The sequence below is a fragment of the Armigeres subalbatus genome, chromosome 2 (genome assembly GCF_024139115.2).
Source record: "Armigeres subalbatus isolate Guangzhou_Male chromosome 2, GZ_Asu_2, whole genome shotgun sequence".
NCBI classification, from domain to species: domain Eukaryota; kingdom Metazoa; phylum Arthropoda; class Insecta; order Diptera; family Culicidae; genus Armigeres; species Armigeres subalbatus.
Window position 1 is genome coordinate 297,607,819 of NC_085140.1, and position 27,525 is coordinate 297,635,343.

Below are 27,525 nucleotides of genomic sequence, written 5' to 3' on the forward strand. Positions count from 1 at the left end.
ATATGGTGGGGTGCAGACCCTCCGCAGACTGCGTGGATGGCGAAATGCAGCCATGGACCGAGCTGAATAGAGAAGACTTTTATGTACAGCCAGCTTAGGCCACTCCGACCTTAGTCTGGTAATAACAATAGGGTCCAAACACGTAAACCAAATTAGTACGACTAGTGAGACAGTAAGGAATGCTTTTATCGATATCAGCAACATATTAAACAGAACCTAAAATCACATCCTCGACGGTTCTGAAAGTGCAAAGTATAAGTTTGCCAAGATGTTTTCCGAAGAGGAGCTTAGTGAATAGAGCTCACAACAAGCAGAATTCCACTCTTGGATGAACAAGATATCGATGCGATTGCTAGCGATGAAACAATGATATCGGGCACAGCTTCTTGACCGAATTTTTTCTCTATCCGGGACCAAACGATTTTTTTTTTTTTTTTAATAGAAGCTTGTCGATGGCCTTGTGGAGAATATAGTTATCCATAAACATCCATCAATGTTAATGTTGGCGTGAGCACGCAGTTTATTTGCAAGTGCCCAACACGTCCGACATTAGGTTAAATTAGAATTGATTACGACATTATTTTGTTCATAGCCCGTTGAAGTATTTGTAGAATAAAGAGCAAAGTCCCCCAAAGGATCGAATCTCCTAACCTTCCCCTACCGGAAACATCACGTTAATCCAAGAGCACGAGAGCTAAGAATGCTTCCATTAGTCTGATTAAAAATCCACCAGTTTTGATGATATCGCATAAGCTTTGGTTGTTGATGAAGAAGATCGTTTGATTTACACTTCAGGTCGATCCCACAAATATTTAACTTCGTCTATTGATCTATTCATCTTTAACCCAAGTAGCACAATTTAAAACGATTTGATTTTAGCAACTCATATATGACTGAATTTGGTAATACATGGGTCACAGTATGTCTGTTACTTATAATTGAATCGTGAGATACTTTCGTATGGCCGAGTTTCCGACTAATATGCTATTAATAGTAAGATACTAGTTCACTGCAAATGAGAGAGTCACTTATTCGGGATTGATGTGTGTGTAACTCGTAAGCAACCTCGTGCATATCTTGTGAGCTACATAAATGCGCTTTGGGGGTTGGTTTCTGCATCGACGTAACTGGCTTCGAAGCCTATTCGACGCTCTAGCTATACTCCCTCAATCTAATTTACATCATAGTTCTTGCAATCAAGAATCAAGCTGTTCGATTATTAACAAGTGGATGCATGTTTCTTCAACAGTAACAGATGACAAAGTTACTTTCAATAGAACTCAGATAAAATCTGAACTTCTGTATAATAATGAATTACTGAAGGCAGCATGACAAAAATCATGAAAAATTCATTTTCGTGGACACAATGAACAATGTTTAAAAAATAACAATCTTGGAACTAAAAACTGGAATTTTCTGGGGGAAAGAGAAGAAATTTTATTAGACCTCTAGACGATTAAAAAATCGATTCTCCAGAAGGGGGAGGGGTCTCAAATTACCATAGAAAAATTTCTTGTCTTAAAAATCTCCAAATACCTAATTTAATTCCATTTACTTGATTAGTTATGCAGACATTTGTGTTTCATTTGTATGAAAGCCACTCTTGCCGTTCAAAATTCTATGAGTTGTCCTAAATATTAAACCCAAGAAAAATATATTCCTAAGAAAACAGCCGAAGCCGGTGATGATGGTGACCCTCTTAGTAAGTGGCCTGCATCCTGCGCTGAATGGAATAGCTCCATATTAAAACCGTAGCTAAATACGTTCTGGTATGTACGAACACCTACTTTAGAGAAGATCTTACTCCACCATAATGTAAATCCGCAGCCTTTAGCAGCGTGATTTAAGTCATGGATTCGGGAACACCAGTCACGTTTTCCAGAACGTTCCAGAATACGTGACTGTTGTTCACAAAACCGTGACTCACAATATAACGTGATCTTGTTAGTTCATGAATTCATGAACGCTTTTGCATGTACTCTTGCGAATCTAATGAGTGATGATGATGAAAGAATGAAACACATTTGAAGGATTATTTGTGGGAGATTCTTGTTTGAAACTTGCGCTCGCCTCATTAGCAGAAATTGATTCACTCGTGATTCACCCACCCTCACACATGTATCCTGAGCGACTGCTTGATTAAGCCACGCCTTTGGTCCAGGTCAGATTCCTGTCGACTTCTTTTATCGAGGTTTTGGAGCCCCTAGATATGAGCGTGCTTGCAAATTTGGTCTCCGCTCTACCGTAATGTGTGGCAGTTTTGATGTTATCGTCGATGGAGCTCAGCATTTGAGGTTTAGCTATGAAGCTCGAATTGTAAAACGTAGACATCGGTTGATGAATACTTGCAGTTTCTGCTGATCTCACTCGTGAGAATATTGTAAAATACCGTAGAGAAAATTATGCTAGCGCCTTGTTAGTAATTCAATACGCCATCAGATGCTCTCTACTTGACTTATCATGTAACTCAAAATTCTTATACATGACTCGTGAATGAATTGTGAGTTCGTGTTGAATGATTTCTGACATACCAATGAGTAAATCCAGAGAAGCTCAAAACTTACGGTAACAATAATTGATAAGAAAATTATTACTGTTGAGGCCTTACTGTTGAGGTCGAAATACGTATCTGTCAAGATACAATTAAGTGGTGGTATTCAATGAGATTGTATAAACTCGTCTTATGACAGGTGAATAATAATTTATTAACTTGTGAGAAACTCATAAGTTGCACGTTAGTTAAACCACGTTAAACAATAATAACTTATGAGCAATATATAAATGAATAATACTCATGAGAAACTTGTGAATGGTTCCCATGACTTATTCCTAATTTTCTCATAATTGAGTGAATTGTTAATGGCTTCTGGCATACCTTCGAGAACAATAAACTCACCTCGATGCTAAAGAGATTAAATTCACCAGAGCTTTCACATTTTTTTACATTTACACAATTGTACAGAATTCCCGTGAGAAAATCTATGAAACTTCCACTGGAACATATTTGGAATTTCAAGGAAAATTGTTCCAATTTCCATAGGAAAACCTTCCAAACTTCAAGGAGAAGTTTTTCTAATTTTCCACGAGAAAGTCAATTCTTCGGAATTTTCATGGGAAATTCTTCGGAAATTCAAAGGGTGATTCTTCGGATTTTCATGAGAAATATTTCGGAATTTCCATGGGAAGATCTCCGGATTTCTTAGAATTTTCACGGAAAATACTTTAAAATGTCCACGGTATATTTTTTGGAATTTCTGAGGAAATTCCTATCCACGGACAATTTTTTGGGAACTTTCCACGGAACGAAAATTTTTTCAGAATTCTAACGAGATTTTTTTTAAATTTCCAACGACAATTCTTTGAGATTTTCAAGCGTAATCCTTTAGAGTTTTCACGAAAAATTTTATTTAATACCAACGGGATTTTTTTTGTCATTTCCACGAGCAGTTTGTTAGAATTTCCACGATTTCGATTTTACAATTTCCTCTGGAAATTCTATGACATTTCCACTGGAAGTTTATTGAAGTAGGCATTGGACTTTCTACACACAATTGTTTGGAATTTGCACGAGAAATTATTCGAAAATTTAATGGAAAATTCTTCAGTATTTTGGGGCAGAACTTCCCGGAATTCCATGGGAAATTCTTTGGAATACTCTCAGAAGATTTTCCAGAATTTATTTGAATTTTCACGGGAAATTATTTGATTTCAAGGTTTCTCAAAATTGAATTCTTTTGATGTATATTTAAAAGTCCACTAGCAGAAAACTTGTGACATGTGATGTGAAGTAATAATAACGAATGTATTCAATATGAAATAAAAATGCCTGTGTCCAATCTCATGATATCTTGTTATTCGATATAATGTCAACAACATCATTCAATTATTATTTTTTACTGGAATAATAAATCAACGTTCTTTTGTGCGTTTTGAAAATCAAGCTAACTTGCTTAACAAAGCACCTTACATCGCGCTTCAGAAGCAGCGGCAACCTTAGTAATGGAAAAGTGTTGTATTTTTACAGGTTAAAACACGCTTTTTAGGTTTTAAATATCTCAAACAACATCAGAACATCCACATTTCTAATAAAAACAAATCAACAAATAGTGGGCATTAGGGTGGTTCAAAAAATCGATTTTGCTCCACATTTCCCCATACTAATTTGCATGCAAACTTGAAACGGCTTGTGCTAAATGAGTTTTAATCCAAATGAGCTTAAATTTTCAGTGGACACTCAGAACATGGTAAAAAATCAGATGAGCATGGTGGAGCAAAATCGATTTTTTGAACCACCCTAGTGGGCATACATGAGTCTTCGATGTTTCTTCAATCAAAGAATCAATCAGTGTAATAATCAAACCTTAATATTATTATTACCAATATTTGTATATGAACATAAAAATAGATTTCTTAGCCTTTATTTTTACATTTGCACAACCGATTAAAAGATATTTCTTGTGTGGAAATTTTTAACTGCAAGTTTAATGCACGACACAAATAAAAACGCAACTTATACAAATCAGTTGAATTCGGATCAAACATCAAACTGCAAAATTGTTGTTTATTATTGACTTGAACAGTGGATTAGTTTCCAGCATCAGCAGATAAATTTGAAGCTACGGCTTAAACAAGGGGATTAACGTAATGAAAACTGAAACGAGCGCCATTCGTTCCGCTGGATGCCCAAGTGGAAGAAAACTTCCACCAGTCAGTATTGCAGAAAAAATGCTAAGCTCTTCAATCGGAACACTGTCGAAGTCGATGTCGCAATCGAAGCGGAAAGGATCAACAGGCGACCATCTGGATGTCGGGGTGGGTTGGGTAGCTAATCTCCTCTCCAATAGCCGTATCAGTTCGGTTTTTATGGTTTCCCGTGTTTGTGTGTATGGAGATGTGTATTTATGCATTGTGCGGTTTGTGGTTTATCCTGGAGCATGTGATGATACGTGGGTGGTTAGAGGTCGTGCCACAAATGTGAGTTGAGAATAAACGGGAGATAAATCGTCACTACACATGTATATAAGAACATCGGAGAGGAAGTCTGATAAATGTGCTCAAACACATTTCCGTTAGGTTTAGTTTTTATTCAAATAGTTATGCGTACAACAAGCGGAAAAGTACATGCGGAGGACTTTTCTCCGTCGGTGCCTCCGACGCTCGTTCGTTTTAAAAGGCTGGGAAACGATTGAGCCGCGCTGGACGATGGTTTGTCTTGAAGACCGAGGGGAACCGAACTCCAGACAATTTTTCCGCTCGCATTGATTACTCCTAATTAATTAGTTTTCCTTACTGCTCCACTCATAGACTTTGCATCTCCATCATCTGCTGCTCTGCTGCTGCTACTATCCTCATCATTATAATATACTTGTATATAGTAGTTGGTTACCCATCTGTTTTTATTACATAAACAGCGAATAAATTAGTCGTATCAAAATCCACTGGACATCAGAGAAAACATTCAACACGGTTCCACAAAGTCGAAGTGCTTTGCTTCTCAACATCCTGGGCTTTAATTATGTGCTTGTTGTGTTCGTGGAATACATCTTTAAAGCGTCGAATAATTGATTATAAGTTGCCTCATTATAATTCTTTGTTGTCTCTTTAGCTGCTCTAGATGTGTTTAAAAGTAATTCTATGTCGTACCGACTTTCACTCAACTTATGGCCCTAAAACAGTAAAGAATGAATCTGAATAACCTATAGACAATATTTTCTCTCAGTTTTCTTGTAATCATAATTATTATCATTTATCATTATCATTATTATCATTATCATTAAATAGTGTATTCCTTGTCTTTCAAATGTAAAGCATGTCTCATTTTTCAGTTTCAACTAAAGCTTTTACTATCTGACTGGAATTTCACCATAAACATAATCGTAAGTCACTTATCCCTAAAAACCTTCAAACGCAAAATATTTCTGTAAATTCTTCACCATGCCTCGGAAAATAGCGCATGAACCAGATTTCACCATAAAATACAGTATTTTTTCAAACTCGATTTTCGTAGCAATTTGTGTCCGGTTTGCCATATATGTGTCCTGTTGCCGTAAGTCCTCAAACTTATTTGTTTGCCCGCGAATAAAATCCAGTCCGTGTTCCGTAAATCAGCAGCCAGTAGACGAGTGCAGTTTTAGATCGATAACCAAGAACGGTAGCGACACAAGAACGAGACCCAAGAACGACGTCGACACCGACGGAAAAGGGCACTCTCGACGCTCATGTTCCACCATTAGCGCCGAAAGCTCCCATTCGCCATGGGGGTCCAAGTCCAAGGAATCTCGACCGGTGCAGCAGTACGACTGACGATGGTGGCAGATTGTTCATCCCCACTTCTGGAACAGACCCATCCGTTGACACCGACAGTTGGAGCCCCACAGGTTGCACCGGCAGGAACTGTTGTGGCAGCAATCGTTGGATCGGTGGTCGCAAGCTCCACCTCGCCGGATGCAGGACCTCCGGTAGACCTGAATTAGAGACCCGGAGCGCCTGAGGAAAAGGAGAAAAATGCGTTGTTCAATAAAACTTAGATTCAAACTTCGTCTGATTAGAATAAACGATATTCATGTGGAGATACTAATTTAATGTTTGATCTGCATTATTTTATTTTATTTTAGAGCATTCTAACTAAGCCAGTCATTATTTCTCATGGTTGACCGTGCCGCATCTAGCTTGAAGAGAAACTAGAAATACCAGTACCTAGGCCACAACTTTTTATGATACCAATCGTTATGTTATCTAGGAATATTTGTAAAACTATATACCTCAAAATCGAATTCATTTCTGGTTAGCTGACATTACCCGGCCGAGCTGCATATCATAGAAACTCATTATTCCATGGAATTCGTTGAATGAAACTGGGTTTTGGATTATTCCCAAGAGTGATACTTTATCCGTCCATCAGCAGCTCGAATCACATTTTCATCACAGCAAATCAAATGACAACCGAAACCCATTACTGATACCCGAAAAAAAAACAGAGCTGAAAACTGAGCTGTCGATGCTGGTGCCATTTACTGCCGCTACAGAATGACAGGAAGTGCAATTGTGGCGCACTCGGAGTGCTTTCGCCATGAAAAATGGGCAGCAGTTCAATTTCCGAGATAATCCAATATTTCAACGAACGAACGAACGCTTCAAATTCTCTCATGCGGGGAACAAAACAGTCGGTGTCATCCTTCGCATGCACGTGAATCGTGGTGCGAATAAAAACGTTTGTCACACACGCATAGACACGAAAATCGTTGTCAACATAATTTCCGTGGAAATCCACAAATGTTACACGTTTTCGGATTTGATACGAGATAGGATTAATAGACTTCCAATTCAGTATCAACTTTGCGACCTTCCATTGCTCAGTGGTAAAATGCGCGGCTTCTAAACAGGCCGTGCTGAAGGTGGTGGTATGATTCGAAACCGATCCATCTGAACCAAATATAAATTATAATTATGTCGAATAAATTAATGGTAACTTGGTATCGAATATTTCAAGTTGATTACTGTGAGAAGAGCCTAATGCATACTAAGTTGCGATTTTGCAACGTATAGGATGAGTTCCTGATATGCAATTGACATTTTTAATAAGTAGCTAAAACGGGTGGCAATTCAAAAGTGGGAATGCAAAGAATGGCTGTTGATGAGTTGCTTCGTGTACTTTGCCTTCCAACCCTTGTATACAATGGTGCTCAGTAAACCAAAAAAAAAATCCTCGACAGGACGAAACTGGGGCAGATTACTCGGATTTCGGTTTTTGGGCACGAATGGTATATTTTGGCTCTCCATGAACGTTAGCGTCTTTTTCACGTAGTGTTATGATGTCTTGTCCGGCCAAAACACGTAGGAACGGGAATCCGTTACGAGATGAGAATTTATTACAAACACTCTGTGTACCAACTTGCTGGTTGATGGCCATGTCACTTGGTTTGAACCACGACACAATAGGACAGCCCCATATAAAGGAGTGTCCAGAACTACCAAAAAACAATTTTCGAATTGGGAGTGTAAAATATGTTGAATACACAGATTACAACCTATATTTTTATAATCAGGACGGTTTTGGTTTTTTAGATTTTTTGGGGAGGGGTGGGGGAGTTCAAAATTGCCCCTCCTATAAATGACATTTTTACCGGTTTTTGGGGAAACGGGAAGCTTTGCCATATTTTTTATCAATATCTATATACATAAAAATGAATTTCTGTCTGTCTGTGCCTTATAGACTCGGAAACTACTGAACCGATCGACGTGAAAATTTGTATGTAGAGGTTTTTGGGGCCGGGGAAGGTTCTTAAGATGGTTTGAGACCCCTCCCCGCTTTGGAAAGGGGGGCTCCCATACAAATGAAACACCAATTTCTTCATAACTCGAGATCTAATCAGAAAATAAATCAATTTTAGGCGAAACGAAGTTCGTCGGGTCTGCTAGTAGCAAATAATAACGCGCGTTTGCTTCCTTTTGTTCGCTCGTACGCATTCCTTTCGCTTGTCGGTGGTGCACCGGCATCAAACCAACGTAATGAATGACAAAATGTTTGTTAATACTGTTCAGTTTCGTTTCCCAGTGGGCAGTCCCCGGCCATCGTGGGCTGAAATCGCCAGCTTTTTGAAGCAGCTGGATACAGATGTATTGCTGATGGATACCGTGTACAAAACAGCACACGACCGTTCGCTGTACGTTAAATTCATTTCCCGCGATGCACTGGAAGAGTCGATGAATAAGAACAAAAGATATTTTAGTTACTAGATAAAGATTGTCGCTTCGGTTCCCTTTGTTCTGCTGTCCGGAATATGTTGGGTACCAAGCTGTCAAATCGTATGGATTTTCCTTCTTTGACATTTAGCTCCCCTATCATCGCCAGCAAAAGATGTTTCGGACAGCGACGACAGCGACAATCTTTATCTAGTAACTAAAATATCTTTTATAAGAACACGGAGCCGAAGAAGTTTGTCTATTCGACTGGGACGTCGGTTGAAGTACGGATGCAAATCGCAGGAATCAATATGCGGTACGTCCGTATATTTGATCTGCCTCCGGAAGTTACAGACGAAAGTTAATCCCAGGTTCTCAGATTGTTTGGGAAAGTTGATCGCCTTGTCCAAGAAAAGTTCCCCTTGGAATCGGGTTTGGGGCACCTATGCACTGGAGTCCGTGGTGTATACATGGAAGTCGGAAAAAGTATTCCATCGTCAATAGATGTAGCAGGTCTAAAAGGACGAATATTTTACGACGGACTCAAGGACACATGCTTCCTTTGTCAAGCAGTAGGTCATCGGAGGGATTCTTGTCCTCAGCAAGAGCGGAAGAGACCCGAAAAACTAGTACAGTGTACTTCATACGCTGCCACTATCTCTGGGAATGAAGAAAAGCAGGAATCGTCGGATGAGGACTTCATCGAAGTTCCAGAAGAAAATACGAAATCAGATAACCAAAGGCAGTCGGTGGTTCGTGAAAACATACATCCAGGGAAAAAATCGAAGGAAGAATGATAATGTTGCTTTGGAGAAGGTGGCAATCGCCATAAAGGAAGCTTTGGCACATCCACCAGCGACGCAGCGACGGGCTCAATTGTCTGCGTCGGGCTCTGGTTCAAGTACATACCCGAAGAAGAAATGCGTTCATAGATCATATTATTAATTATAATTAAATATAAATATATAAAATATAAATATTTTATGTTACGTTTATATAATTGCTTATGTTCTTGCCTCCGTACAGTTTTAATAAAACAGCTAAGCCTAATAAATAAAGAAAATGAAAAAAAAAAAATCGTCTCAAAATTAACATATTTATATATCGTTACAAAGCTCTTAAACAGATCTATGCAACAGGCTTGATAATTTAAGCATATATGCGATATTTCGAAAAATTTCGTTTCTGGTGGTTCGAAACGAAATTCCGCGGAATTTTAGCATGACGAAATCTGATTTTTTTTATTTCGTTTCGTTTCGTAAAATTACAAAACTTTCGCTGGAAAAAACTACCTTTTAACGAAATTTAACGGAATTCCGCGGAATTTCGAAACAAATTTAGACTTGAACCATACTGTCTCGAATGATCGAGCATTATCTAAAATGTTGGCTGCGCCGCTGAACAAAATCATGAAGCTATTTTCAAAACTTAATGTTATACAAATTTTTCTATTAACGCTTACTACATAATCCCATTCTAAGTCGACAATTACGTATTTAGTTTTCTTCTATTAAACGTGTTCAGTGTTTTGTTAGAAATGTCCAACAGAAAACGAAAAATGTCATAACTAATCTATCATCACTTGTCGTAAGACGAGTTTGTACAATCCCATTTAATTCCACCACTTAATTGTACCTTGACAGATACGTATTTCGACCTCAACAGTAAGGTCATCTTCAGTGTCTCGTACTTGACTCTACTTGATATGACACTTGACACTGAAGATATGAATCAGATCAGTACAACTTTGTCAAAGAGGCAAAGTCGTGCGAATGACTAAGGAATACATTATTATTAAACGAAGCATATTGGTTTAACGTTGGATTGATTTGAAACACGGTTTTGATTTTATATCCCCTTATATAAAAAAAAATCTATGCATTCAGTTTCTGGTTTTGAGTTGGGTCAATATCATATGCATAATCCTTAAGCGAAATAAGGTTTTTAACCCTTCCGTTACCAACCCCCCTTTTTAAAACGAAAACAACAATCTTTTTGGCTGCTACTTTTTTGCCTTTTGACATTTTTTTCGTAACTTTCACCAAAAGAAGCGGAATTTATTCAAGTTTCAGGTGCTCTATGAATTTTTAGGACTGGCCACTTGATACCGGAGTTATTCCGGATTTAAAATGGGTGTTAGATTTTGGCTTTCATCGAAGCACAGTACGAGGCCTTTTCGTGTAGAGTGCTGCACAATGGGGTCCTGTCCGACCCTATCCGGGTCGTAGCTGGTGTGAGGCAAGGATGTATTCTATCACCGTTACTGTTCCTCATCGTAATCGATGAGATTCTGGTAGATGCGATTGACCGTGAACCAAACCGCGGGCTGTTATGGCAGCCTATAACCATGGAGCACCTAAACGACTTCGAATTGGCGGATGACGTTGCACTCCTCGCGCAACGGCGCTCTGATATGCAGAGTAAGCTCAACGACCTTGCCGAGCGCTCCTCTTCGGCAGGTTTAGTCATCAACGTCAACAAAACCAAATCGTTGGATGTAAACACGGTGACTCCTTCCAGTTTCACAGTAGCCGAGCAACCAGTGGAGAATGTTGAAAGCTTCCAATATCTTGGTAGCCAAATGGCGTCAGACGGCGGTATCAAGATCGACATAGGCGCACGGATCAAAAAAGCAAGGGCCGCTTTTGCGAGTTTAAGAAATATCTGGAAAAACAGGCAGATAAGTGAACGCACCAAAATACGAATTTTTAACTCTAACGTGAAATCTGTGCTGTTATACGCTAGCGAAACATGGTGTGTATCAGTGGAGAACATTCAACGGCTGCAGGTGTTCATTAACAGATGTCTGCGGTATATAATTCGGGCCTGGTGGCCTCACAACTGGATCTCAAACAACGAGCTCCATCGTTGTTGTCACCAGAGGCCGATAGCAACAGACATTCGGGATAGAAAGTGATGCTGAGTCGGCCACACTCTACGTAGGGGCGGAAACGAAATCTGTGAACAAGCATTAGACTGGAACCCAGCGGGACATTGCAGCAGAGGCAGACCCAGAGGCTCATGGCGGCGAAGCCTCAATAAAGAAATAAAAGAAGTCGACCGAAATCTAACCTGGCAACAGGTTAAAGCGATAGCCGGGCAACGCTCAGGATGGAGATCTTTCAAGTCGGCCCTTTGAACCACCGGAGGTGTACAGGATCCATAAGTAAAGTCAAGGACACATGCTTCCTTTGTCAAGCAGTAGGTCATCGGTGGGATTCTTGTCCTCAGCAAGAGCGGAAGAAGCCAGAAAAACAAGTACAGTGCACTTCATACGCTGCCGTTGTCTCTGGGAATGAAGAAAAGCAGGAATCGTCGGAAACCTCGGATGAGGACTTCATCGAAGTTCCAGAAGAAAATCCGAAATCAGAAAACCAGAGGCAGTCGGTGGTTCGTGAAAACACACATCCAGGGAAAAAAAATCGAAGGAAGAAAGATGATGTTACTTTGGAGGAGGTGGCAATCGCCATAAAGGAAGCTTTGGCTCATCCACCAGCGACGCAGCGACGGGCTCAATTGTCTGCGTCGGGCTCTGGTTCAAGTACCGGTTCAACAACACACCCGAAGAAGAAATGCGTTCGTAGATCATATTATTAATTATATTTTATGTTACATTTATATAATTTCTTTTAAGCCGTCTAAGACGAATTAAGTACTCTCCATTTAATTCCACCAATTATTATTTCGACAACTCGAGTCAAGTACGAGACACTGAAGACAACCACACAGTTGTGTTCGAAATACGTATCTGCAAAGATATCGAAAATAATTGGTGGAATTAAATGGAGAGTACTTAATTCGTCTTAGACGGTTGAATACATTCCACTAAAAAAGCTTAATATATTTTTCTAATTTCTTTTGTTCTTGGATCCGTAGAGTTTTAATAAAACAGCTAAGCCTAATAAATAAAGAAAATGAAAAAAATATATTTTCGTCTCAAAAGTAACATATTTATATAGCGTTACAAAGCTCTTAAACAGATCTACGCAACAGGCTTGATAATGTAATAATAGCTTTGTCCAGAATTTATTTTTAGTAGTTTTGTAAAAGCATATTTTACGCAATATTTAACGAAAAAACAGTTTGATACCTCGCAGTACCCTGCAGTAAAACATCATGCACTACACTGTTAAACTCTTAAGCTTTGAGGACCATGAATGAAATTCTGCCCAAATTCACCATTTTGTGATTTTTTTTATAGAGGGATGAGGGCAAATCTGCAAACAGACACCTGAAATTATCACTCAGGGAGTGGGGTTGACGGAACGCCGGACCCACTAAGCCCATCCAAGCAATGGAAGGTTACTTGAGTTACCCTCTCTACTAATACCCTGGTCCCCCCAGGAACTGCCTCCCAGTATTACTTCTGGTGGATAGGCAGTACTTTATATACTCGCTCATTCACGCTCACCCAGGCACTCATCCCGTATGAGGCTTACTTGGGTGCTCTCTCTAACATACCCTCTGACACACCCTGACACACCATGTGAGACTAACTCGGATGCTCACCCTACCACCTGATTCAACCAATCTGAGACTTATTTGGGTGCTCAATCTGGCACACTCTGCCACTCCTCCTTACACACGCTCTGACACACCATGTGGGACTTACTTAGGTTCTCACTTCTGACATGCCATGCGAAGCTGACTTGGGTGCTCGCCCTTAACATACCATGTGAGTCTGACTTGGGTGCTCACCTCTAACATGCCACGCGAAGCTGACTCGGATGTTCACTCTACTCTACTCTGCCATGTCTCGAGGTGTCGATAGCGATAGGTACGCTACGACCCTCCTACCTCGGCATGTGCAGTCCATACCTCACCTATGCGCTCACTCTTCTGCCATGCCACGTGATGGCAACTGCGGTTGCCACCCACTGCGACACTCTTACCTCGACATGTGCATACCTCCTATTCACTTCCTCACGCAGCCTGTTTTCGCTCTAACTAACCAATAACAAGTTAGTCATTCTTGTCGACTGCTGCTCGGCGCGCCAGATTCTCTGCAAGCTGCATGCAATCTGAGTGGTTACAGTCAAAATTGCGTTCCACTTCTCCACCGCTTGGCACACCCTCTGGATAAGGGTACCGTCAACTGGGGGGAAGATGATCATTGAGGTGAAGATGATCATTTGATGTGTCAGTCAAAAGTGACAATTTTTTTTTTTGAAACGGTAGTCAACAATATTCTTAGTTCATGTAATGTTACCGCTAGGTAGAAATCCGAGTTTTTCGATTATAATCATGAAAATGTATTTTGTGAAAGAAAGAGAGAGATAGTCATAAATGACGCTATTTTCGTTTCAAATATTGGCTTCGTAGACTTCTTTACGTAGTAAATTCAACATTCATACAAATAACCTAGTGTATTTTGACTACTAGGTCATTATGATTTTAGTAGAGCTGTCTTGATCAACTTCACCCCAAACCAGATTACTCAAAAAATGTGTGATAATTTAATTAATTTTAATAAATACGAACGCATTTCAGAAAACTAAAGTTGTTGATTATTTCAACGTATAGCAGTACATGTTTTGAAAATATTTGTTTCGATTTAAAATGTAAACACACATTGTTATTGCATGTTTTGTCTTAAAAATGATCATCTTCCCCCCAGTTGACGGTATCCGGAGTTGTGTCCCGACCGCAAACGTCTAGCATAGCTCTTCTTTCGACGTCTAAACGAGGACATACGAACAATATGTGCTCTGCAGTTTCATCAGCACCTGGGCAGTCAAGGCAGACGGGGCTCTCCGCGTGCCTAAACCTGTGGAGGTACTGCCGGAAGTAGCCATGGCCTGACAGGAATTGTGTCAGATGGAAGTGATCTTCCCCATGGGGTCTCCCCACCCAGCTCGATATGTAAGGTATAAGCCGGTGGGTCCACCTACCTTTAGAAGAATTATCCCACTCGTGCTGCCATCTGGTAACCGAAGTCACCCTGATGCGTTCGCGGGTCCTCTGGTGCCACTGGCATCATGGCATCATGCTCGCAATCACGCAGGCTGTATCGCGTGATATCGTGCGGTAGTCAGATATCACTCTCAGATACATCCCAAGTAACAATTTCCATGCTTGTTAAATTACATACAGCTTGGCCTAAGTTAAAACCGCTAACATTTAGAAAATTGACCAAGACCAAGACGTTTTAAGTTTTAAGATTCGTCTCGATAGTTTAAGTGTTATTATCAGTATATTGGCCTTCGTATATTTCACACAAAGAAATTAAACGAAGATCGAGAACTGAGAAATAATAATTACACACAACTATTGGTTTTATAAATTACCAAAGAGTCAAATTTATTTGGTTGAAGTAACATTTCGAATATATAATCTTTCTTATCAAGTGAAAACGTATAACTAATAAAACATAGACCTCGACTTGATTTTATCATTTTTCAAATGGTATCAACATCTAAAAAATCAAACTGGTAATCCCGGATATATACAACTTGTAAACTTAGATGCGAAACAAAAAGGATAACCATCAGAATCATTCAAAATACCTACTACCTCTCCATATTATTTCGAAAACGGTATGATATGATGTATGTCAGTCTGCATGAACATTATGATCGAACGCATCTTCGATTTCGCTGCCAGACATCACCGATAGCGTTTAACCAATATCAGAAAACAGAATGTACATAAACGCAATCTCAATCTACCGAAATCCGCTTAGTAAGCCACAAGCAGCTTAAACAACGGAAAAACCGTTTTCTCCCCCCACGGATACGATATGAAGAGCATTACCTATCTCCTGTGACTTTACGGGTGATCGTTGTTGTCGACAGTTTGCTGAAAAGCAAATCATTTCACGCTGATGGATCCATTCGTAAGACACGTGGCTGTACCGTGCGATGCCAATCGCGTCGCTAAATTGGATTTATTGAGTTTTGTCTAGCCCCACGCTTTGTGCGCTGATAAGACTTTTGCTCCACCCGCCCACGCATAGGATTTGGTTCGTTTGTGCCTTTGTTTCGACTTTTACGAGGAAAATTTTCCAGTCAGAAACTCGATTGCGTACGTAGGACGGTGGAAATGGGCGACGGAGGTACTTACGAACGGCGCGCAGCAGTTTTGCAAACACAACAAGTAATTTAAATTATTTGCATGGCATTCGTAGCATAATGGGGAGATTTGTTTTAGATTCCAAAGTCGAGACGAAATAGCTGACAGTAATGGGATCTTTACAATTGTAACGAAATGTCGTAGCTTTCCCTAATAGATACAGTGAAAATCGTAATTTCCTGATCTTTGCCATTTGAAAATAGAGTCGCCGTTTATTTTTCTGAGCGGTGCCTGAAGCGATTGAACATTCTCCGGGTGCTGTAAAAATCACCATCGTGACACGTAACATTACAAATTATAAAAAGCAATAACCCTTATACCTTGTAACACTTAGTTACAGTACGACCCAAGCATAAAATATTAACTTTTTGGCAACAAAAAGCAATGCCCATTTATGATTTACCATTTTCAAATAAATTACAGGTATAATAAAATTAATTATATTTCAACTTACTTGTCGGCGCCTTGTCGAAGCATACTGTCTAGTAATCTGTCATCTGATATGGATTTCTCTGGTTCTTCCGTTTCATCTGAAATGAAATAACGAAAACAAATATACATTGATTAGTCCTGAACGTGATTAACATTTTTGAAAAACAGCATGGAACCATCGAAGACTATCATCGCCTCATCGCAATCGACAATCTCTCCGCAAAACTCTGAAAGGTATTCCACGAAATTTTGCTCAACAGATCCTCTTGAGGCAGTCATAAGCAACACGTTTCCTATTTCCTAGGTTAATCCTTATCAAGAGGGCAAAACTTTGCAGCACAAGAAACAAGCAAACTGAATTACAGCAAACGCCCTCCTGGAAGTTGATTACGAACGAGGGATACTTTTGAAGCAAGATTCAACCTTGTCCTGGCCGCCGGCAGTCTATATTAAAGGTATGCGATCTTAGTCAACAGAAAAGGTTGTATGATATGCATTACACATGCTATGTACTGCACAGGCCACTTCGGCCTTAGTCTGAATAAATAAAAAAAATCATAATTCTACTTGTGTTGCAAAGTTTGCTGAAGTTTGATACCCATATTGCCATGGCTTGTGACATTTCGAAAATGGCCGATTTTGATGCTTCCGGAGGCTTTCTCAAGGGCCTCGGAACTGACTCCAGGGTGGCCAATGTTCCCAGAATCATATCCGGATGTAATTGTTTCACTTGTCCTGCAAAAAGCCAAAGTTTGATACCCATATTGCCGTAGTTGAGACATTTCGAAAATGGCAAATTTTGATGCTTCCGGAGGCTTCCGCCATGTCCTCAAAATGGACCCCAGGGTGGCCAATATCCCCAGAATCATATCCATAATTCTGCCAAAATTTTGAAGTTTGACACTTGGAACTGACCCCAGGGTGGACAATGTTCCCAGAATCATATCCGGATTTCGTAATTCCACTTGTCTTGCAAAATGCTAAAGTTTGAAACCAATATTGCCATAGTTTGTGACATTTCGAAAAATGGCTGATTTTGATGCTTCCTCAATGGCATCGGAACTGACCCCAGGGTGGACAATGTCCCCAGAATCATATCAGGATTTCATAATTCCACTTGTCTTGCAAAATGCTGAAATTTGCTACCCATATTTCTAATATGAAACGAAAATATTGTTCTGGTCAATTTGAGGTCGATTCCCAAAGGATCACTTCAAAGAAACCTGTTGCTTGTATTTCTGGAACAGGTGTCACCATGATTTTTGGTTCTTACATAATCCCTATATACAAATCTACCGGAATGGTAAAAATAGGGAGGAAATAAACGCCATTTTCTTGGACTTATATCGCCAAAAAAGGAAGATTGTGGTCAAATTGATTACATATGACCCAATGACTTTCCGGTGAGGAGAACCACATCACAAGTCCCAATATGTTTTCTGAGTTCTGGGATCCGTATGAGCAGAACAGTAATAAAACCAGGCCAATACGACAAAAAAAGACGAAATGGCAGCAATTTGATTTTTTTCCTTCACTTAGGCCGATACATGTTAAAAAAACATACGAAACTGTATTTTTGGTTGCATATAACCCTAGAAATAGAATCGCATACTACATACCCTTAGCAAATGTACACTTTTGATGAACAAATACCTCTGCGGCGACGAGGACTCCAACGAGCGCCGAACGATAAGGAAACTTTCTCCACCTCTGGTGCAACAAACAAGAGATCACGTGCTGTTTTGCCACCTGTTGCATTCTTCATTGCCCCGACTTTGGCGTGGCGGAAGGGATAGGATTTCCTTAAATTTATTCCACCGGCGCGCTCCGGATGGGGTGGACTACCTCCTACTCATTCTTCACCGTAGGCAGCGCAACAGTTTGCCACAGTAAGCCCTCAATAATTAAACTATGATACTTGAGAATCTTGATATCCACCGGTGCAGCTGTGGGCTGAAAATGGGAGTTTGACGACTAAATCGTTTCATAGTCTTAGATTATAGATAAAATTAGCTTCAAACTTGTTTAATATTCTCAAACCATAAGCTGTGGTTTAAGCCATAAAAACTCCTATTAACTAAAACTAATTTCCACCTGTACGGTTTATTTCAAACTTCATGGAATATCCAGGAATCCTGGACCAGGTTTCTAGCCGGGTTACTCCAGAAGGGAAGTCGTTTTTTACTATCCATAGTTCAACCCATAGTGGCGTTTTGTGGGACGTCTCCAGTATCAAGGCTCAAGTGCAATGATATAAATAAATAAAGACAAGCAGCACGGGGAAACTTATTTCTCTGTCGGGTTTCTTTCTTGTATAGCTGTTCCATCCATTTCGGTCTGGATGAAGCTCCCTTAGGTTTTGAGCACGGTATCGTGCAAACTGCTCGAAGCAAACCGGAAGTGCTCGGTGCTGCCTGGCGACTACAAATGAGAAAAGTAAACACCATTTCTGTGGAGCAACGAGAAATGTGAATGCCACGCAACCGAGTCTGGTACACCTCATTCGGTGTAGAAAGGGGTACGTATACCTTAATGAAGACTACAAGTACCAAGCCTCTGTTTGCTGCAATGCATCGATGTTTTTATTGGTTTACCTGTGGGATTTACGGGATGTAATACTGGCCTTCTCAGTTATGGAAAATAGCATGACTATCCATTTATTTACAAAAGTTTGACTTGGATGATAGAACGCGATGCGTTGATCAATCAATTGTTAAGAAAGTTAATGCCAAAAACTGTTTTCTTGATTCAGCAGCTAAAACGTTATTGCGTCTATTTTCCGACGTTTTGGTGTATATTTCACCAGGATTTAGAGGCTGCGTTTTGTTGTGTATGTGTGTGTCCTGTCTGACATAACGTTGTCAATTAACAATAGGAAAATAGACGCAATAATATTTTAGCTGCTTTATAGAACTGAAAGAGCCGATAATAGTCAAACAAAACATCATATTTTAAATGTTTTAAGTACACAGTTAAAAATTCTGAAAATTTCACGCTATTGAAACCAATATTTTCGTGTTCAATTGCTTTTAATTTTACATCCAACTTTTTCTTGTACGCAATATTTTTAATACAAGCTCCATAGTAACGACCTTCTAACATTTAGAAAAGTGATGGAAAAAAAAATCCTTTCCCGTCAAAATTTTTTATTCGTCCAATCGATTCATCATTTTATTTAACGTCAGGTCAACTTACTCAAAGAGCCCATATTATTTGACGCCTCTAACTATTTTTAAGATTAAAAAAAACTCGAAAACGTGCTGTTTTTGAAGATCGGACTAACATTTGCCAGATCTTGAACCAACATTATGAATTTCAAATGGCATTACGTAATGGTCTTCCGTTAAAGTCAACTGGCCAGCTTGTAGCCGGTCCCGGAAGACCATGGGAGACCCGGGATAGCTTAGCTTAGCTTAGCTTAGCTTAGCTTAGACTGACTGTACATATCAATGGTTGCTACTCCGTGATTGATCAGAACTGGTGCAAATTGCACTACGATCCAAGTGAATAGTGGTTGGGGTTTACATCTATTCTCGAAGTGCACGTTTCAGCAGCTCTCAAATGTTGATCAATAACGGCGCCGGCCAAGTCCTTACAGTCAGTTGGGGAAGGGAGGGAATGTTAGGTGTGGTTATTGTTGCTACTAGAGACCGAGAATACCTCTGCATCTCCACAATTACCACGGAAAGGAAGTTGTGTTAGTTGGGTAGGGTAATCAGTAACATAGATCGGGATTCACCATGGAAAGTGATGTGACTATGCAACTTCTATACTACAGTATTAGCATTTTCTTGATTTGTTCAATTGTTTATCCTTCGCGAGAAAAACAATCAATCGCTCAAAATGAGCGATTGTTCATTTGAATTTCGGATGAGGCGCCCGCGGCATCATTTCTTCAACGCAAGAAAAGTAAAAAAGAAACGGGATTTAAATTGAAAATAAAGTAATAATCACGGCTGTTCAACCAAATTGATAGTAATCGGAAAGCTAATTATGTTATCTGTATTTGACGTTGAATAAGAATGTTCAGCCAGACATATTTTGTTAATTTACGTTTATTTTACATGTCGTTTATATTGCATTACTTTCGCGCGTGTGTTTGTCGCTTGCCGTGACCAGTATACCGTAATCAGGATCTCACTAGTATTAATCCTGATGGGCTTGTGCGCTTTGAGCGGCACACGGTCGCTTTTCAGTCAATATAAAGTCGTACATGGTGCAATACAAGATGCTAAATTGGAGACGATATAGATCCACGATATGCATACATGTTGTATGGAGAAGCACCTACATCGCCTCCACTTCAACAGCCTACACGACACCATATACTTCGATGTGTTGACTGGGTTTGATAGGGCCTGCCTATAGACACATGCAGCTTTTTGCAGAGGTTCAACAGAGCCCACTGTCAAACCCCACCACATCCTAGACAGGCCCCCTAACTCGCAGTGGTCATGGGGAGGGGTCGTCATGCCCTTGGACATAGTCCCTGCTGCCCCTGGGACCATGGGAGACCCGGGATAGCGACCATAAATGTAATCAGTGCGGACCAAGCAATATGGGTATCAAACTTTATGAATTTCAAATGGCATTGCGAATATGACATTTATTTTCTTCTTTACGAGTCAACTGCCAAACGTATATTTCAGCCTAATGAACTATAGGGGAACTGTGGGTAAGCCAGTCACCCCCAGACTTGCACAAGAAACCACTTTTCAATTAACTTTATGCCCTCATGCCATGTTAGCTTTTGTCAAATGTCAAATGTCAAGAAATTATCAAAACAAGTGCAAAAACCTTCGCCACGTTGCCGGTGCAATATTTCATTGTTAAATTCTCACCTTTAACGTGAAAAATGCTTTTAGAACATCAGTGGTAATATTGCATTTCTCGGTGAAGGTGATAAAAATATGTAGAGAAAGTCTTAAATATCACTGAGGCAACATCCACAAATTACGTAACGATTCGAGGGGGAGAGGGGTTGGATGAAGTGTGACGACCCATACAAAATGTTCAGATACTTCATACAAGGGAGGGGAGGCATAAAAATGGCCAATTTTGCGTTACGTGATACACCTGATTCTGTTTTTACATGGATTTTTGCAAAGTTGATCCATTTTGCATGATTCGTCGAAATCATACAACTTTTTTTACACGGATTTTCGAATTTTGAACTCAAAACTTTACACGAAACGCATCCCCCGTGTAAAAAAGCAATCGGGTATAATTGGATCTTCTCTGATAGTTGAGTTAATCTAAATGTTTACATTCGTGTATACTCATTGCAAGATTCCCTGTTAAATGCAAACTTGTTGTGTGCAAATCGAATAAGTAAAATTGCCCAAAAAAGGGATGTTTCCTATACCCGATTCAAAATTTGAATTTTAACCACAACTTATAAGCCCATAGTAGGGGTAGTAAGGGCAATATGATCATACAGGGTAATTTTAGCTTATTAACAAATTATATAGAGAGCAAGATATTAGGCCTTAATACGCGAACAAGTTCAAATTTCAGCTGCCGAATACAAAAATATTATCATCGTTAGATTCATTACGAATAAATTACAACACCACATTACTGCGATCGGAACAGAAAAAAATACCATTGACCAATTGAAATGTGGCTGTTCAAACTGTGAAGCCTGGCAAATCGGTTTGGTCCGCTGGTGTGTGGTTTATTTATCTCATTTTGTATGGAATACTCTAAACCATAGCTTCCTAAAGTTGGGGGACGCGACCACCCTTCCATAAGATTTACACAGGCTGGGGGGTTGCGACTCACCACTTTGGGAAACTATGCTCTAAACTGTTGTAGGAATATCATATTCATCCCTATTACGACACTTTTCTCTCCTAAAAAACATTCTGGATGGGTGACCCATACTGCCCCAAATGGTGGCTCATGTTGCCCCTTATATGTAGTCAGGAACACACATAAAAATCAATACAATTTCAAAAGTTCATTCCAACAATTTCCAAACGCATTTTTCATCATACATCGACGTTATATGAAAGTTAACACTCCCTAGTATAAGTCAACTACATCTGAATGATGATTTTTAAACTTTTCAGCGCTTTTCGGAACGATATCCTTAGGTGGCCCATATTGCCCCTATTACGAATTTTGTTAAATTATGATGACAAATAAAAGTTTTTTCTTCATAAACGATGGATATTCTTGGCACGGATTTCATTCTAGGTACAGACCAATGGTAGAGATCAAGGACGGAAATCTTCGTTTTACTATCAGTTGCATCGATGCTCAGGAGGCAGCTTCGTCATTGATTCGTGTTTGTTTGGATCAGACGCTCGGCAATGCACGAACGAACATCTCGCAGCATACGCGAGGAGAAGTGGATGAACGCTGTCATCAGAGGAAAAGTAGAATCACTGAAATTTAACACGGCAAGGTATAGCCAATGGAATTGAAAATAATTTTAAAAATTACAAACAGAGATTTTTTTGAAAATGATTTTTTAGGCGGGATTAGAAATTCAATTAAGATTAAAAGTAGTACCATCTCCGGAATCATTTCAAGAAAAAACTTCATTGTCGTTAACAATCAAATTATTATATGTATAATGTAGACAATAAAAATTCTAACCTCATGCTATAAATTATTTGTAAATAAATTTTATTTTGAAATTTTGAAAATTATTTTGAAAACTGCATTCCATACCTCACTGTGAATTTTGTTTCATGATTCTACTTTTTCTTTTGATGACAGAATTCATTCTTCTCTTAGCGTATGCTGTCAAACTTCCATACCAAATTTACCACCCGATCCTCAATAGCCGATTGATAATCGAGCGTAAAAACTGAATATCTACCGGGGCAGAAATGAATATTTTGAATTGCGGTTGATTTGCACCGATAAATGATGATTATTTTACTTTATATACTAAACAGATGCATATATTTTAGGAATCTGACTTCAAAATGTTGAATCCATGCACCGCAGTATGAAATGATATTCATATTTTGAGATTTCAAATTGAATATCAATGTGCCAAGCTGAAGATTCATTTTGACACCGCACAAAACAACGCTGACACCAAGAGTCGACGCTTGCTGCTGTTCGTGCACATGCCGTCCTATTCATTCGCACATTCAAATTCGGGAAGGACTAGCAACTTGATTGTGTGTTGGATGTCAACTGTTTGAGTGTAGTTGAACTGACTTTTTCTGTCCCTGGTAGAGATATTGTTTTGTCTAAACTTCACTGCTTACTAAAAATTTACGCAATGCCTGAAATATTCATTTTCATGAAGCAACTTCGGTCCGAATTTCGACAAACATCGCATGATTATTCAAAAAATACAAACAAAATTTTCATGTGACCTTTCAGCAAAATGGATTACTGAAACGCATCCAGCAATATACAGCGATTCCACGGGAAAAGAATAGAGTTGAAAAAAAAGTTGTCCAATTTTGCTCAAAATCGCTTGGTATGTTCTTCATCGAAAATAATTAGACCCGATTTTTTTTATTTTTTTATTAGGGTGACCATGTTCGATATAGGGTTACCAGAAAAATCGCTATTTTTCGAAATTTTTTATTTTTAAAAAATCATAACTTTTGAACCACTGGATCGATTTGCAATATTTGTTTATGGATAGAAAGCTTATTACTTCTAGTTCTTACTAAAATGTTTGGTTTGGTGTATTGGCGTACTCAAATTTGCTAAAATGGTCAAAATATTCGTTTTTAAGATTTTTTAAATGTTGGACCACAACGACTATATATTTTTATATTTTTTTATGAAAATTCAAATATTTTTACATAACATATCAAAAAATTAGAAGTGTTCATCGAGCCGTTTTTGTGTAATATTTTTTTGAAAATTTCAAGTTTTCTGAACATACACACATGGAATGAGCATAATTTTCCATCACTTCAAAATAACTGCGGGAATCATTCTGTTGAAGTTATCAAACTTATTCCTAATAAATTCATGATAACCATGTGTACTAATCTAGTTTTATTTGTGAAGTAATGTACCTATCAAAAGTAGGGGAGGCTTGTCCAATTCTGACCCCATTAAATGTAAGAACTATAAATCACCCTCACATTGTTTAAAAGCAGAGACCAACATTGCTAGGGTTTACTCAACCATGGTTTACGCTTTAACTGGAACCACAATGGTCCGTTAGCGTCCTAATTCAGCATGAGTGCTCATAAGGGTTGCAGAGGCACTCATGCCGAATTTGAGTGGTAGCGTAAACCACGACTGAGTAAACTTAACTATTTTGAATTATTCCACAAAAGGGTCATTTTGAGTGAACCGAACTGAAACTAGAATATATTTTTTTAGCGTGTAGATTTTTTTTTGTATTTAGTGAAGTTGAAAAATCAATTTTGAAGTCCAAAAAACACATTCTTTCCGACCAATGAAATCTACGCTGAAATTCTTTGTGTAATGAATGCTTTCCATTGGTATTATTAAAAATTTGGCAACCAGCGCTGTCTGAGAGCATCTTGGCTCTGCTATATTGAGGAATGGTAGCTCAAATCTCAAAGCTTTAGACTACAAGCAATGGTTTTCTCTGATTACCTTCAATTAAAACTCAGCATTTAATTTGATTATTTTTGTTTTTCATAATTCATCAAAAAAAATATTACATAGCAAAATTCTTACAATTTAAAACACTTTTCTTCATCTGAAAACGAAAACCGTTTCACGATAATGTAATTTTCATTTTGTGGCTTAAAGTAATGAAACGATTGTGTCCCAGAGATTGAGTATAACGGTTCTTTATTTTCTTTTCCATTGCATTGTAATCTTTTTCGGAGAAAAACTCGTAATACATTTTGGAATCTACTTTAGAAACAGCCCAAGAGTAAAGTTCGTACGCAGTTGTAATATGATGGCCTTGTAAACTTGCTTTTGAAGCGTTTCGCTTTAGAACACCTCCTAAAGCGTCACAAGGCCCTTTTCCATGGCAAGTGGCAAAAAAGTTCCACTCTGCTTTAAGACCGAAGTCTTTGTACATGTGGCACAAATTGAAAGCAGTCATCTTATTTTTGTATTGACTGCCTGATCCATCAGAAAAAAAATTAATATTTTTCAGGTAAGGTAGCTTTTTGCCTTTCTCGTACAACAAAGTTGTACCAGAAAGGCTTTCATTTCACTCCCAAAACGTACTTTTTATAGAGCGCTTGTAGACCCATAGTATTATATACCATTCGATTCAGCTCGACAAACTGAGCAAATGTCTGTCTGTCCGTGTGTGTGTCCGTGTGTGTGTGTGTGCGTATGTGTGTGCACATTGAAACATTAGCCAATTTTTCTAGTACTAAACCTGAATCGATTTTGCTACAACAAGTTGCATTCGATGGGGAATGTTTTCTTCTTGTTCACTATTGAGTTTCATAATGATGGCACTTCTCAAAAAATAGTAAATATTCAAAGAGTTATGAGACATCATTATTTCGTAACAAATAAGCTATCGATTTTCTAGGTTATGTTCTCCCAAGACACAATTTATTCGAAACCGGCACACTGACAGCATAGAATACACAGCTTACACGGAAGAAAAAACTTCACAAAGAGACATAGAAACCCATTAATGAGTTAAAAAGTACCTATTTTAAGATTTCATGTATACACTGCAAATTCTCGTTTATTTTTTCAAAATGACCTAAGAAACATATTTTCATGAATGAATTTTAATATTGCGATCAACAGACCAATATGATAGCTTTTGATTGCAGTACACAAATTAATTCGTGAAAAAAGGTGACATATGTTCTTTTTTAAAGTTAAGCGTCATTTCTGCCATTTCTTTCCCTATGGGCCGATGTGAGCAGTGAGAAGTGAAAAGTAGACGTGAGAAGTGCGAAGTGAGGAGTGAAAATTAAGAAGTAAGAAATGAAAAATGAGAAATTAAAAATCACCAGATGATCCGAAATGAAAACAAAAATGTTTTTCCAAATTTAATCTAGACTATCCTTTGAAAAGAGCTGAAATTTTTTTGCCAATATTTTCAACTATAATATAATAGAAAAACGACGCATCCCACAAAAAAGTGTTGTATGGGTGACCATCGCAAAATCAGTCAAACTTTCTAGTGAAAATATCGGAAACAATCCAAATTGAGCCCTACACTGAAAAAAATCAGTTTAAAAATTTTAAAGTCGATTTGCGAAAAAACGCCCTTTTTTTATTTAAATGAAATTTTGTCTCAAGATAGGTGATTATGTTCCCTACCAACCGTCCATACATCGCAAGCTGGGCACTCTTAAGGAAAAAAAGTTTTTTTAACAAAAACTTTTTCTTGTCGGAATTATTTTCAGTGTATTTTCATCTGAAATTAAACCAATGAAAGCCATCGTTATATTATCAATTCAGTGCAAATCCGAATTATAGCCGCTAACGAAGTTGGATTTTTCTCCCAAATCATACGTTAAACCTAACTTCGGAAGTGGTGCGCTGTTTTCATTTGGTGATGTGCTAAACAGCGCACCACTTCCGAAATTAGGTTTAACGTATGGATTGTGAGAAAAATCCAATTTCGATAGCGGCTATAATTCGGTTTTCTACTGAATTCATAATAGAACCCCAAGCAAATCTATTTTTATGATACATTGTCTAATTTAGTCACTTAATATAGTTTGTTTTTAAATTAAGAGTAATATTAAGAAGGGGTTTATATCTTCAAAAAAAATATTATATTCCATTATTAGCTTCTTTAGTTGCGACCAGTTACGACCAAAACATTGTACTCTGCCTGACTGTACAGGAATACTTAATATGAGTATATTATGTATACATATCCCGCATAATAAAAAACAACATGTTATATGGTCAGAATCATTATAACGATGTAAAAATTTTTTCCCTTCAAAGTGCCCAGCTTGCGATGTATGGACGGTTGGTAGGGAACATAATCACCTATCTTGAGACAAAATTTCGTCCAAATCGCAATAGACGTTTTTTTGCAAATCGACTTTTAATTTTTTAAATCGATTTTTTTTAGTGTAGGGTTCAATTTTGAGTTTTTCAAAAAGTTTTATTAGAAAGTTTGACTGATTTTGCGATAGTCACCCATACAACACTTTTTTGTAGGAAGGGTCGTTTTTCGATTATATCCATTTGAAAAAATCAGTAAAAACAAGTTTGACCCTTTTCAAAAGATAGTCTGAATCAAATTTGAAAAAACTAAGTATGCACTTTTCTTTTAACTGCACTTCTTAAATATTGACCAATAAATTTACAAAAAGTCAACTTAAACAATCAGAACACTTGCAAGTTCCCAAAAAGTTCTATTTTGGCTTTACGCATTTTATTACATTTCCCGCATAACTTTTCAAAAGGACCTAAGTAATTTTTTTTCAT

At 38.5% G+C, this 27,525-nt stretch overlaps 1 protein-coding gene across 1 annotated transcript in view; it reads right to left on the reverse strand.

Moving 5' to 3' along the window:
- Positions 1 to 5,040: 5,040 nt before the first annotated feature.
- Positions 5,041 to 27,525, reverse strand: part of LOC134212455 (uncharacterized) — a 109,435-nt gene continuing 86,950 nt past the window's right edge. Inside the window, exons 2-3 of the mRNA XM_062690343.1 lie at positions 16,208 to 16,283; positions 5,041 to 6,486 (exon numbers count right to left, since the gene is read on the reverse strand). Coding sequence (XP_062546327.1) covers positions 6,321 to 6,486; positions 16,208 to 16,283 — 242 coding nt within the window. The 3' untranslated portion in view covers positions 5,041 to 6,320. The remainder of the gene's footprint in view (positions 6,487 to 16,207; positions 16,284 to 27,525) is intronic.